This window comes from Drosophila willistoni, unplaced genomic scaffold (genome assembly GCF_018902025.1).
Source record: "Drosophila willistoni isolate 14030-0811.24 unplaced genomic scaffold, UCI_dwil_1.1 Seg831, whole genome shotgun sequence".
NCBI lineage: Eukaryota > Metazoa > Arthropoda > Insecta > Diptera > Drosophilidae > Drosophila > Drosophila willistoni.
Genome location: NW_025814728.1, coordinates 11936 through 26029, shown reverse-complemented (window position 1 = coordinate 26029; position 14094 = coordinate 11936). Strand labels below are relative to the sequence as shown.

The following is a 14094-nucleotide window of genomic DNA, read 5'->3' as shown; positions in this document are numbered from 1 at the left end:
AGAGTTGCTCGTTGGGCTATGTATCTTCAAGATTTTGATTATGTTATCGTACATCGATCAGGTACTCAAATGAGGCACGTCGATGCGTTGAGTCGTTTTGCATGTTTTATGCTTGTTGAGGACACTATTAAACATCGATTAAAAGAAGCTCAGTTGCAAGATGAGTGGACCAAGGCAGTAAGGACGCTAGTCGAAAAAGAAAGTTATATAGACTTCTATATAGAGAACGAGATTCTCTTTAAAGACCCTAATTGTGAGTTGATTGTAGTGCCTTCGGCAATGGAACATGAGATTATTAGACTTGCACATACCCAGGGTCACTTTTCCGTCAAGAAAACTCAAGATTTAATCGAGAAATCATACTATATTCCCGAATTGAGAGATAAGGTTATTCGTGTGGTACATAGTTGTGTGGAGTGTATTGTTATTAACGCAAAGGCTGGCAAAAGAGAGGGATATCTAACTTCGATAGAAAAGGGTGACAAACCACTTTGTTCTTACCATATTGATCACGTCGGACCAATGGAACTTACAAATAAACGGTATAATTACTTGTTGGTTATTATAGATGGTTTTTCTAAGTACGTTTGGTTGTATCCCACTAGGAGCACAGGCGTAGATGAAGTGATACGGTGTTTAGAAGTTCAAGCAACAAATTTATTGATTACCACCGGAGTACCGCGAGGAAATGGGCAGGCTGAAAGGATTCACAAGATTGTTATTCCAATGCTAGCTAAAATGAGTTTAGATAATCCAGCTTCATGGTATAAATACGTTGGGAAAGTTCAGCAAATCATCAACGATACGGCACCTAGAAGTACTAAGATAGCTCCTTTTAAGATCCTAACCGGTATTGACATGCGTAGATCAGAGGATGTAAACCTTAAAGAACTACTCGATGATCTTCTAATCGAAGAACTAGCAGAACACAGAAAGAAAATACGAATGGAGGCAGTTGAAAATATAAAACAAATTCAGGAGGAGAACAAGAAGTCAGCTAATCTAAAGAGAAAAGAGGGAAAACGATTCAAAATAAATGATTTGGTTGCTATTAAGCGTACCCAATATGGCGTTGGTCTGAAACTTAAAGGAAAGTATTTAGGACCCTATAAAGTAACGGCAATTAAAAATCATGGTAGATATGAAGTAGAGAAAGTTGGACAGGCGGAAGGGCCTAATAGGACATCAACTGTATCGGAATATATGAAATTGTGGGGACCGTCATTCGGGTCGAATGTACAGTCAGGAGGGCCGAATGTGGGAAATGGTATTGAGAGGGAGCAATCAAAAGTAATAGAAGAGAGGAGACAAACGCGTAGTGGCCGAACATTCTAGTAGTAGTAGAGAGAGCAGGGCATAGGATCATTATATAAGTTGAGAGAGAGCTTGTTAAAGAGGCCGTGGATCATTCGCAAAGAGACTGTCAACTGAGTCGCACGTAAATTTGGAAATTTACACTGCCCTCATCCTCTTCTCCACGTTCAGCCGCAGGAAGCGACGGCATCGCTTCAGAGGATGGATTCCGCGACAGACTCGGCAACGGAAGGACTCAGTTCCTCGCGAACATCTGCGCTCCTCTTTCGATGCCTGTACTGAACGCGGTCTCGGAGCCATGGAAACGGGATCTAGGTTGACGAATATCAGGAAGCTGCCGGGACAAATAATGAAGAAAGCGGATTAATGTAGGACGATAAAACACATATTACTACTGGCAGCTCGGCCCTTCTTCCTTGGGAGGAAGGACCAAGTGCTGGACGCTACTGTAGTTTTACGTAATGGGTTTGAATTCTTTCTTCTGGAGGAAGAAAGATCAACTTTGCGACGGGACGCTTCACAATACCGCGAGCGGTAAGCAGTTCGACGACGCGGACATTGCCGTCACTGCCAGGGTGTGTCTGGTGGATTCGCCCGAGACGCCATTCATTAATGGAAGATTGTCGTCTTTGAGTACCACCAGATCGCCCACTTCAAGATTTTTAGAAGGGAATCGCCACTTATTGCGCTTATGTAGCTCCTTCAGATACTCGTCTTTCCATCGGGTGCAGAAATGCTGACTCACGGCCTTCAGACGCTGCCACCGGTTAATGATAGACGGTACCTGATCCTTGATTTCAGGTTCCGTCACGGATAGCAATGGACCGCCAACTAGGAAATGGCCTGGGGTCAAAGCTAAAGAGTCGGTGGGGTCTTCAGACATAGGAGAAATCGGCCGCGAGTTCAAACACGCCTCTACCTTAGCCAGCAGCGTAGAGAACTCTTCAAAAGTATACCTTTGGTTGGAAGTGGCCTTGTAGAACAGAGTTTTAAAACTCTTAACTCCAGCCTCCCACAACCCTCCCATGTGTGGTGCCCCGGGAGGGATGAAATGCCAGGACAGATTCTGATGGCTGTAGTGGGATAATATTTTCTGCTGGGTAGAATTTAGGAAATCTTTTTCAAGCACTCTGGATGCACCTACGAAGTTTTTCCCGTTGTCGGACTGCACTTGCTGGGGACACCCTCGCCTCGATACAAAGCGAGCGAATGCTGCCAGAAATGCTTCGGTACTCAAATCCGAAGTTGCCTCAAGGTGAATGGCTTTGGTGGAAAAGCAAACAAAGACACACACATATCCCTTTGATATGCGGCAAGCGCGGCCGGTGAAACTCTTGATGTCGAAAGGACCTGCAAAATCTATACCGGTGGTCGTGAAAGGACGTGCGAAAGTAGTTCGCTGGGCCGGAAGGGTGCCCATTAGCTGTGATTGCAGCCTTCTTTTATAAATCACACAGACTTTGCATGAATTGACCACCGATTTTACTAGATTCCGCAGTCTTGGAATCCAGTATCTCTGTCGGATGAGACGGACTACCAGTTGGCTGCCCCCATGGAGAGAGATCTGATGCGTGAAAAGCACCAACAGCCGGGACAACGGACTTACTACTGGCAACAGAATGGGGTTACGCTCATCGTAACTAAGGGCCGCTGCTTGTTGCACGCGCCCACATGCTCGGATCACACCTGATGCGTCAATGAAAGGATTCAAATTGAGAATGGTGCTAGACGTGGGCAGAGATTTCTTCTGCTGTAGACACCGATGTTCCGTCGGAAAGTAATCACGCTGAGTGACTCGGATCAACGCCTGGAGTACTTGATTGATCTCGCTAGAGGTCACCTCCCCGGAGTAATCGTTTGGCAGTTTACGACACCTTCTGCCGAAACGGATCACATATGCTATCACTCGTAAGGCACGTGCCAGATTGGAAAACGAGATAATATCTCGTTGGCTGGCTTAGCGATCGCGACGTGGACCTTCACTACCCGCTTCTCCAAGGCAGTGTCTAGTGGGAGTGGTGTCGCTCGCTGCCAGGACTCTTGTGGTTCCCGTAGCCATGGTGGGCCGTGCCACCACAAATCCTTGTGTACCAATTCCTGCGCACTCAGGCCGCGGCTAGGGAGATCTGCTGGGTTGTCCTCTGAACGAACGTGATTCCATGGGGCGTCATTTGTTGCCGTCACAATCTTTGCTACCCGATTTGCGACAAACGTTGTCCATGTGCAGGGTGGCTTGTTTAACCACGACAGTACGACGGTGGAATCTGACCAATAAAAAGCCTCCGCATTATCAACTGGAAGTTGCGGAAGAACTGCAGCTGCCAGTTCCGCTAAAAGTGTAGCTCCGCATAATTCAAGGCGGGGCAATGAAACCGTTTTAACCGGGGCGACTCTAGATTTCGCTGCAAGAAGGCAGCATGATATGCCTTGGTCATTGCTAACGCGCACGTAAATTGCGGCACCATAAGCCCGCTGTGACGCATCGCAAAAACAATGGAATTGGATGTCGGAATTTGGGTCATGAAGAACCCATCGTGGAATTCGGATCTGGTCAAGGAAGGAGTAGCTCTTTGTAAAATCCTGCCACCTGTGATGGAGTTCACTGGGCAATTGATCATCCCACCCTAGCTCTTGTAACCAGAGCTCTTGCATAAACACCTTGGCTTGAATCACAAAGGGAGCCAGCCAGCCAGCGGGATCGAATAGCTTGGCGATCTGCCCGAGGACTTCTCGCTTAGTATAAGCTGACTTGACATCTTGGGGTGAGATGACAAAATAAAACTCATCCGTAGTCGCTTTCCATCGGATTCCCAGTGTTTTCGCTGTGCTGGCCTCTTCGATGTCGAGGAAATCAGCATTCAGTAAATGACTCTTTGGAATACAACTGAGCACGCTCTTCACATTCGATGTCCACTTGCGCAAGGGAAAGCCAGCTGAACCAAGAGCGTCTTGAAGTTCATTGACCATTGCGATTGCCGTTGTTTCATTATGAGCCCCTGCCAGGACATCATCGACATACATATAGGACTTGATAATATCGCTAGCCAAAGGAAATTTGGATTGTACATCACTTGCGAGTTGCTGAAGTACTCGGATGGCTAAGAACGGAGCACAGTTAATGCCAAACGTGACGGTATTCAGCTCGTAATCACCAAGTTGCCCCTCTTTATTTCGGAACAGGATCCTCTGAAATGGCGTGTGGATTGGATCGACCATAATTTGGCGGTACATTTTTGTGATGTCGGCATTGAAAACTACTCGGAAAAAACGCCACTTGAGAATCTGAGTAGTGAGATCGGACTGAAGTACCGGACCAGGGTAAAGTATGTCGTTGAGACTTACTCCGTTGGTGGACTTGCTAGAGGCGTTAAAAACTACCCGTACCTTTGTTGTGGTGCTGTCGGGCTTGAAAACCGCATGGTGTGGCAAATAAAAATTGTTATTAGTGCCGTCAAATGGAACCTGACGCATGTGGCCCAAGTCCAAATATTCTTGGATGACGGCGTCATACTCAGTTTTTGCCGGAATATTTTTAAGGAGTCGGCTTTCGTTTTTTAGGAACTGAGCCAATGCCCCTGGTCTGGAATGACCAAGGTTGATGTTGGTTGGATCTCGAAACGGAAGTGAGACCGTATATCTCCCCGCAACATCTCTTCTTGTGGTCTTCTGGAAATTGACCTCGCAAACAGAGTCAGAATCTTCTACCGGTTTGCCCGGTAGATCCTCCACCTCCCAAAACCTTGTGAGAAGAGTTTCAAGTCCCTCCTCTCTGCTAACTGCGACCCTCGTGGTGAACGCGGCACATGAACTGACGGGGACCCCTTGCAACGGGCCTGAAATGACCCAACCGAATCTCGTCTCTTGAGCCATTAAAGATCCGCACACTTCGGTCTGGATGCCGGAAAGAGTCACCGCTGGTATTACATCAATGCCAAGGAGTAGATCGATCTTTGCCTTTAATCTGAAGGAGGGGTCGGCTAGAGGAATATTGGGCATTCCTTCCAGTGTGGCTTGGGCTATCGTACATGACGGCAAATCATCAGCAACTTGGGACAAGACAAACGCTTCTATCTCGATCTGGACTGGAGGTCCATGCGATGACCGAATGCTTATGTGACAGACCTTCAAGGTTCTATTGACCTTTCCGTTAATGCCTGTCACTTCGGCCCTGACAGTTTGGAATGGTAACTTCATGAGTCGGAACATTCTTTCGGATATGAAATTGGCTTCAGAAGCCGGGTCTAATAGCGCCCGTGAAGCATAAGTAGTGCCCTTGTGCCAAAAGTCCACGATCGCTGTACCTAGCAACTTATCTCGTGAGGACCTTGCCTCAGAGGTAAAGTAAGTCCGGACAATATTGTGCGAACTGGGCTGAGCTGGGACCGACGTTGGATTATTCTCCGGTCGGGCGTCCTTGTGCAAGAGCGTATTGTGACGCCCCTTGCACGTGAAGCAATTGTGCTGACTCGGACAATCTTTTACTTGATGTCCTCTTGCGAAACAGTTCAGACAAAGGGACTTTTTCTTTATGTATGCCACCCTCTCTGGCACCGTCATCTGAAGGAAGCGGGGACATCGACGCACCGGGTGATTCTCCTTCATACAGAGATCACAGGATTTTGGTTTGGTGGTCACCTTGGCTTCAAATGTATTAGCCTTTCGGGTGGCTGGAATCGGATTTCGTGGAGGTTTCGATGTGGGAACCGAAATAGCCATTGCAGTTGTATTTTCCACCGCTTCGAGCGTACGGAACCGCTCAGTGAGGAAATCGTCCATCATTTGCCACTCTGGAATGGCAGTCTTGTCTCCCAGAGATTGCTCCCATAATGAAAGGGTATTCTTTGGCAATTTGATGGAACAGAAAAATACGAACATGCCTCCCCAAGTGGTTACTGGCAGGCCACAGTGCTCAAAAGCGCGAATGGATGCCTGCAGAGCATTCTGATGATCCTGTAATGCTTTTCCGGACTCATGGGAAATTTGAGGCAGGTCAAGAAGTGCTCGGAATTGGCTGTTCACGATAAGTCGCTTATTTTCGAAACGCTGTTTAAGTGCATTCCATGCCGTTTCAAAACCATCATTTGTAAGCGGGAATTTTGCTACAATGAGGTTGGCTTCACCCCTCGTTTTCGCTAGGAGATGGTACAGCTTTTCAACAGGGGAAATTCGCGAATCGCTTATGTAGATGGCTGTAAACAAGTCACGGAACGTGGGCCATTTTAAATAATCTCCCGTAAAGACTTCTGTGTCAATGGGTGGCAATCGACAGCCTCGTTCTGCTGGTGCAGAGGTAGGCGCATGACGGTTCGGAGGAGTCGGAGCAGACCTTTCATGGATAAGCTCGTTTAATCGAGCCGTGCATCGCTCGTAAACTTGATAGCATTTGTCATATTTAGCTTGGATGGCTAAATCTTCAGAGTTATCGTCTTTACCATCTATGAGTGCCTCGCATTTCTCATATTCCTGCTCGACCTTCTCCCACAACGCTTGAACTCGATCACGACGGACTTGGAGCGTAAATACGCTGACCTCGGACAGTGACGTGACGTGGTTGTCGACTTCAAACTGACTTAGTTTATCGCAAATGGAACCAAACTTCTTCAAAGCCATGGTGGAAGCAGCTAAAACCCTTTTGGTCTCGGACCGAGTGACTCTTGGGGCGGTTACCAAAATCTGTGGAAGTGGTACCAATGATTTGACCTCTTTTGGCTTGCTCGTCGTGGCTCTGACGTGGCTTGCTGAAAGGTCGTGCTCGATGGTGCGGACTTGAGAGTTAGTGGACTAGAGAGGGTCTGAAATGCTCGGGAAGGAGGAGTAGTAGGGCTGGTACTCCTCTGGCGCTGACCTGGAGCAGCAATTGAGGATTTGCTCGGGGCTGCAGTGTTCTCAGCTGCTTTCTCGTCTTTTGACGGGCTCGTGCTCATAACCCCAGAGAGTGGCGGTTATAAAGTGGTGAGCTGGCTTGGCACGGCTTGAAAATTAGCCAAAAAGACGAACTGGAACGTTTGGGAAAAACTGGAACACTACCAAACCACTTGAAGAACGGCTTTGAAACGCCTTGAAATAGATTGAAAAAAAAAAAAACCAGAAAACGAGCTGGTACGTTTGGAATGACTTGGAACACTGCCAAAAAACCCTAGGAACGGCTTGGAACACCTTGGAATTCAAATATAACTACAAAGATGCGACTTGGAGCGGGTGGAAACACTTTGGAATTGAAATCGAACCAAAGATAAGACTTGAAACGCTTGGAAACACTTTGTAATTGGAATCTAACTCCAAAGATACGACTTGGAACGTGTGGGAATACTTTGGAATTGCAATATAACTCCAAAGATGCGACTTGGAACGTGTGGGAATACTTTGGAATTGCAATAGAACCAAAGATACGACTTGAAACGCTTGGAAACACTTTGGAATTGGAATCTAACTCCAAAGATACGACTTGGAACACGTGGGAATACTTTGGAATTGAAATATAACTCCAAAAAATACGACTTGGAACACGTGGGAATATTTTGGACTTGAAATGTAACTCCAAAAATACGACTTGGAATACGTGGGAATACTTTGGAATTGAAATAGAACTCCAAAAATACGACTTGGAACACGTGGGAATATTTTGGAATTGAAATATAACTCCAAAAAATACGACTTGGAACGCGTGGGAATAGAATAAACAAAAACGCGGAACACAAATTTTTACCAATTAAATATTATTCGATTTTTTTCCTCAACGTGACCCTTCAACCTATATACCCCACAAAGTGCCTGCCAACCTAGGGTATACAGCACAGCTACTTTTGGTCGTTTGCTTTGTGCCGGTCTTTGGCACATGAGCTTGCAGCTGTGCTGGTATACTGCAGTTAAGCGGTACTTATGTATGCTCGTATGTATGTATGTATATAGGCTGCAAGGGATAGCGGGATTTGTTCGCGGTGGTGGAAAAATATATTTGTGTGCGAAAAAATTAGAAATTTTGTGGAATGTATATGTATATGGATATGAATATATATATGTAAAATTTTATGTATGGAAAAATATGTATATATATCCGGCTCGAAGGACCACAAATGTATTCGTAGGGGGGTTGAATTTCCTAAGTAGGCAGCTAAATGAATTTTTTCCTTAAAATGTCTTCCTTCAAGAAATTGGGCACTGCAGCAATCTCACTTCAATGTTCTTTTTTATTCACTTGTAAGTTTGACACTAAAACTAGCTTAATTAAGAGCAGGGCACCAAGCCCCGCTTGGAGCGAAGTGTGGGGAGTTCTTTCGTGGGGAGAGCGATGGGCACCATCGGGAGAGCGGCGCGAGGTGAAAGCTTCCGCCTCCTTTAACCCTTGTGTTGCCCGGTTGGGCATAAACATGCTCCCCCCCTTGCAGGAGTGCAAGACCCAGGCAGTTTAATGGCACGCTCCGGACAGGGTCCAGCCAAAAACTGTGCGCATCGCAATCGGCCGCCCGCCAACCCCAGGTAGACTCCCTTCTAGCATGACCTCCGTGATCACATCCGCGCCCAGGACCAGAGACACTGACGACGGTCGGTAGAACGTCTCATCCGCCAGGACGATGCCCTCAAACTTTTTGGCGATCTGTGGGTCCACCGGAGCGCTTGGAGTGCGGCAGCACAAGCCATCGACCACCTTCAGGATCGCCTCCAATCGCCATCCTTCACTGATTGGGGACCGGATCACTGCTGCCACCGCTTTCTCTGCCCCTATATTGACGGCTGTCAACTTGAAGGCCGTGGCCAATGACGTCGCCATCGACGATACCGCAGAACAAGGGTCCACCAGGGCCTTCACGTCGAAGGTTTTTCCCTCCGTCTCAATGCGCACCATCGCCGTGGGCATCAGATGCGGATTGCGGTGCTGCAGCAGTGTGGTCAAGGTCAGTTTCGGATCGGAGGCTGGCGTTGGCGCGACCCTTCGTCTGGAGGACTCGGGGGTGACTCGGCGTACGACGGAGCTTGGAGTGCGTCGACGTGGCTGTTCATGGAAGTGAAGCAGCGTGTGGTGATCCTCCTCACAGATTCGGCACTTATCACCGCTTAAGCAGCTTCCTCCGGAATGTTGGTGGGCCAGGCAATTGGCGCAGTACTTATTCGCCAGCACTGCCCTCATCCTCTTCTCCACGTTCAGCCGCAGGAAGCGACGGCATCGCTTCAGAGGATGGATTCCGCGACAGACTCGGCAACGGAAGGACTCAGTTCCTCGCGAACATCTGCGCTCCTCTTTCGATGCCTGTACTGAACGCGGTCTCGGAGCCATGGAAACGGGATCTAGGTTGACGAATATCAGGAAGCTGCCGGGACAAATAATGAAGAAAGCGGATTAATGTAGGACGATAAAACACATATTACTACTGGCAGCTCGGCCCTTCTTCCTTGGGAGGAAGGACCAAGTGCTGGACGCTACTGTAGTTTTACGTAATGGGTTTGAATTCTTTCTTCTGGAGGAAGAAAGATCAACTTTGCGACGGGACGCTTCACAATACCGCGAGCGGTAAGCAGTTCGACGACGCGGACATTGCCGTCACTGCCAGGGTGTGTCTGGTGGATTCGCCCGAGACGCCATTCATTAAATGGAAGATTGTCGTCTTTGAGTACCACCAGATCGCCCACTTCAAGATTTTTAGAAGGGAATCGCCACTTATTGCGCTTATGTAGCTCCTTCAGATACTCGTCTTTCCATCGGGTGCAGAAATGCTGACTCACGGCCTTCAGACGCTGCCACCGGTTAATGATAGACGGTACCTGATCCTTGATTTCAGGTTCCGTCACGGATAGCAATGGACCGCCAACTAGGAAATGGCCTGGGGTCAAAGCTAAAGAGTCGGTGGGGTCTTCAGACATAGGAGAAATCGGCCGCGAGTTCAAACACGCCTCTACCTTAGCCAGCAGCGTAGAGAACTCTTCAAAAGTATACCTTTGGTTGGAAGTGGCCTTGTAGAACAGAGTTTTAAAACTCTTAACTCCAGCCTCCCACAACCCTCCCATGTGTGGTGCCCCGGGAGGGATGAAATGCCAGGACAGATTCTGATGGCTGTAGTGGGATAATATTTTCTGCTGGGTAGAATTTAGGAAATCTTTTTCAAGCACTCTGGATGCACCTACGAAGTTTTTCCCGTTGTCGGACTGCACTTGCTGGGGACACCCTCGCCTCGATACAAAGCGAGCGAATGCTGCCAGAAATGCTTCGGTACTCAAATCCGAAGTTGCCTCAAGGTGAATGGCTTTGGTGGAAAAGCAAACAAAGACACACACATATCCCTTTGATATGCGGCAAGCGCGGCCGGTGAAACTCTTGATGTCGAAAGGACCTGCAAAATCTATACCGGTGGTCGTGAAAGGACGTGCGAAAGTAGTTCGCTGGGCCGGAAGGGTGCCCATTAGCTGTGATTGCAGCCTTCTTTTATAAATCACACAGACTTTGCATGAATTGACCACCGATTTTACTAGATTCCGCAGTCTTGGAATCCAGTATCTCTGTCGGATGAGACGGACTACCAGTTGGCTGCCCCCATGGAGAGAGATCTGATGCGTGAAAAGCACCAACAGCCGGGACAACGGACTTACTACTGGCAACAGAATGGGGTTACGCTCATCGTAACTAAGGGCCGCTGCTTGTTGCACGCGCCCACATGCTCGGATCACACCTGATGCGTCAATGAAAGGATTCAAATTGAGAATGGTGCTAGACGTGGGCAGAGATTTCTTCTGCTGTAGACACCGATGTTCCGTCGGAAAGTAATCACGCTGAGTGACTCGGATCAACGCCTGGAGTACTTGATTGATCTCGCTAGAGGTCACCTCCCCGGAGTAATCGTTTGGCAGTTTACGACACCTTCTGCCGAAACGGATCACATATGCTATCACTCGTAAGGCACGTGCCAGATTGGAAAAACGAGATAATATCTCGTTGGCTGGCTTAGCGATCGCGACGTGGACCTTCACTACCCGCTTCTCCAAGGCAGTGTCTAGTGGGAGTGGTGTCGCTCGCTGCCAGGACTCTTGTGGTTCCCGTAGCCATGGTGGGCCGTGCCACCACAAATCCTTGTGTACCAATTCCTGCGCACTCAGGCCGCGGCTAGGGAGATCTGCTGGGTTGTCCTCTGAACGAACGTGATTCCATGGGGCGTCATTTGTTGCCGTCACAATCTTTGCTACCCGATTTGCGACAAACGTTGTCCATGTGCAGGGTGGCTTGTTTAACCACGACAGTACGACGGTGGAATCTGACCAATAAAAAGCCTCCGCATTATCAACTGGAAGTTGCGGAAGAACTGCAGCTGCCAGTTCCGCTAAAAGTGTAGCTCCGCATAATTCAAGGCGGGGCAATGAAACCGTTTTAACCGGGGCGACTCTAGATTTCGCTGCAAGAAGGCAGCATGATATGCCTTGGTCATTGCTAACGCGCACGTAAATTGCGGCACCATAAGCCCGCTGTGACGCATCGCAAAAACAATGGAATTGGATGTCGGAATTTGGGTCATGAAGAACCCATCGTGGAATTCGGATCTGGTCAAGGAAGGAGTAGCTCTTTGTAAAATCCTGCCACCTGTGATGGAGTTCACTGGGCAATTGATCATCCCACCCTAGCTCTTGTAACCAGAGCTCTTGCATAAACACCTTGGCTTGAATCACAAAGGGAGCCAGCCAGCCAGCGGGATCGAATAGCTTGGCGATCTGCCCGAGGACTTCTCGCTTAGTATAAGCTGACTTGACATCTTGGGGTGAGATGACAAAATAAAACTCATCCGTAGTCGCTTTCCATCGGATTCCCAGTGTTTTCGCTGTGCTGGCCTCTTCGATGTCGAGGAAATCAGCATTCAGTAAATGACTCTTTGGAATACAACTGAGCACGCTCTTCACATTCGATGTCCACTTGCGCAAGGGAAAGCCAGCTGAACCAAGAGCGTCTTGAAGTTCATTGACCATTGCGATTGCCGTTGTTTCATTATGAGCCCCTGCCAGGACATCATCGACATACATATAGGACTTGATAATATCGCTAGCCAAAGGAAATTTGGATTGTACATCACTTGCGAGTTGCTGAAGTACTCGGATGGCTAAGAACGGAGCACAGTTAATGCCAAACGTGACGGTATTCAGCTCGTAATCACCAAGTTGCCCAAATTTACAAATTTGGCAGTGTAAAATTTTATGTATGGAAAAATATGTATATATATGTATGTGTATGGATATGTAAAATGTTGGAGTATATATATATGTATTTAAAAATTTCTTTTTCTCTTTTTTCTTTTTTTTTAAATATGAAAATATGGAATGGCGATATGCAGAGGTGTGAATGGATCGGATTTCTTTATATAAATTAATGTTTTTTTTTTTTTTTTTTTTTTTAATATGATTTCTTTTGCTGTGTCTAACCGATATGCCCCCAACTTTATAGGGTGTCTGGTCACCAGAAATGTCTAAGTGTGGCTTTTATATGTGAGAGGGTGGTTCACTTTCGTTTTTTTTTTTTAAAAATCTTTATTATTTGTATTGAAAATTTTCTTCTCTTCGTTGAAAACCACCTTTCACTGCGCGCACACTTTTCCCAGGAGTGGACTGTATTTGCACAAAACCTTTATTTTTGGATTTAATGTAGCACTGGATATGTTTGTAATTTTTGTCACATTCACACACTCTGCTTGCATATACATATATATCTTATATGTAGGAGATCACTTTTTTCGTAGGTTTGATTCACTGCATACATACATATGTGTTAATATTTTTTTGAAATTGCGAAAAAATATATATTGGAAATAGGCAAATAAAATATGGCGCCTTATATACTTGGCCTATATATGCCAAAGTGCGAGGAAAAAACTTGAAGTGGGCGAACCAATATGGCGCCTTATGTACTGGACACATATATATGTATGAAAATTTGGGGACCAAAATTTTCTCTCCTTTGAGGAGGAAAAATTTGCGCGAAAGTAATTTTTACTTGGATTAGGAGAATCAATGGCAACAATTATATGTATGTGAGTATGGGTACGGATGCTGGAGGCATGTACATGTACTCATATACCTATAATTTGCAAAAAAATTACTTAGCTTGAAATATGGATGAAATTCCACCGATGCTAGTGGTTCGAGAGGATCTTAGTATCCGGCTCGAAGGACCAAATGTATTCGTAGGGGGGTTGAATTTCCTAAGTAGGCAGCTAAATGAATTTTTTCCTTAAAATGTCTTCCTTCAAGAAATTGGGCACTGCAGCAATCTCACTTCAATGTTCTTTTTTATTCACTTGTAAGTTTGACACTAAAACTAGCTTAATTAAGAGCAGGGCACCAAGCCCCGCTTGGAGCGAAGTGTGGGGAGTTCTTTCGTGGGGAGAGCGATGGGCACCATCGGGAGAGCGGCGCGAGGTGAAAGCTTCCGCCTCCTTTAACCCTTGTGTTGCCCGGTTGGGCATAAACAGAGGCCGTGGATCATTCGCAAAGAGACTGTCAACTGAGTCGCACGTCAAGGTCCATAATTAGTTTAGTGTTATTTCTATGAGTATGTTTAAATTCTAACAATATATTGAACTCGATTGTCATGAAACAATTCAAATATTAATAAATAAATAAATATAGTAACGATCGCTAAATCAACGCTACATAAATGTTCTTGCGAAGAGATTGTGACATTTCGTTTTTCTAAAATTTCTGTGATCTTGTCTTCTTTAGTTGAAAAAAAAAAATAAAGTATTATTTAAATGGTTATACATAACATCAATGCTAAGGCCAATTCTATTTAAATATTGACGAACATGGATTTCG

General features: G+C 46.5%; 2 protein-coding genes across 2 annotated transcripts; both read right to left on the bottom strand.

The window, feature by feature from the left end:
* Nucleotides 1-8646: 8646 nt before the first annotated feature.
* Nucleotides 8647-13606, bottom strand: LOC124462018. Its single transcript, XM_047013417.1, has 2 exons — nt 13380-13606; nt 8647-9620 (listed from the first exon to the last, which is right to left on the bottom strand). The coding sequence occupies exon 2, from the start codon at nt 9584-9586 to the stop codon at nt 8720-8722; it is 867 nt and encodes a 288-aa protein (XP_046869373.1). The 5' UTR covers nt 9587-9620; nt 13380-13606; the 3' UTR covers nt 8647-8719.
* On the bottom strand, nt 9730-12255 carry LOC124462019. Its single transcript, XM_047013418.1, has 2 exons — nt 12171-12255; nt 9730-11690 (listed from the first exon to the last, which is right to left on the bottom strand). Exons 1-2 carry the CDS (start codon nt 12253-12255, stop codon nt 9730-9732), a joined length of 2046 nt encoding a protein of 681 aa, XP_046869374.1.
* Nucleotides 13607-14094: the final 488 nt, after the last annotated feature.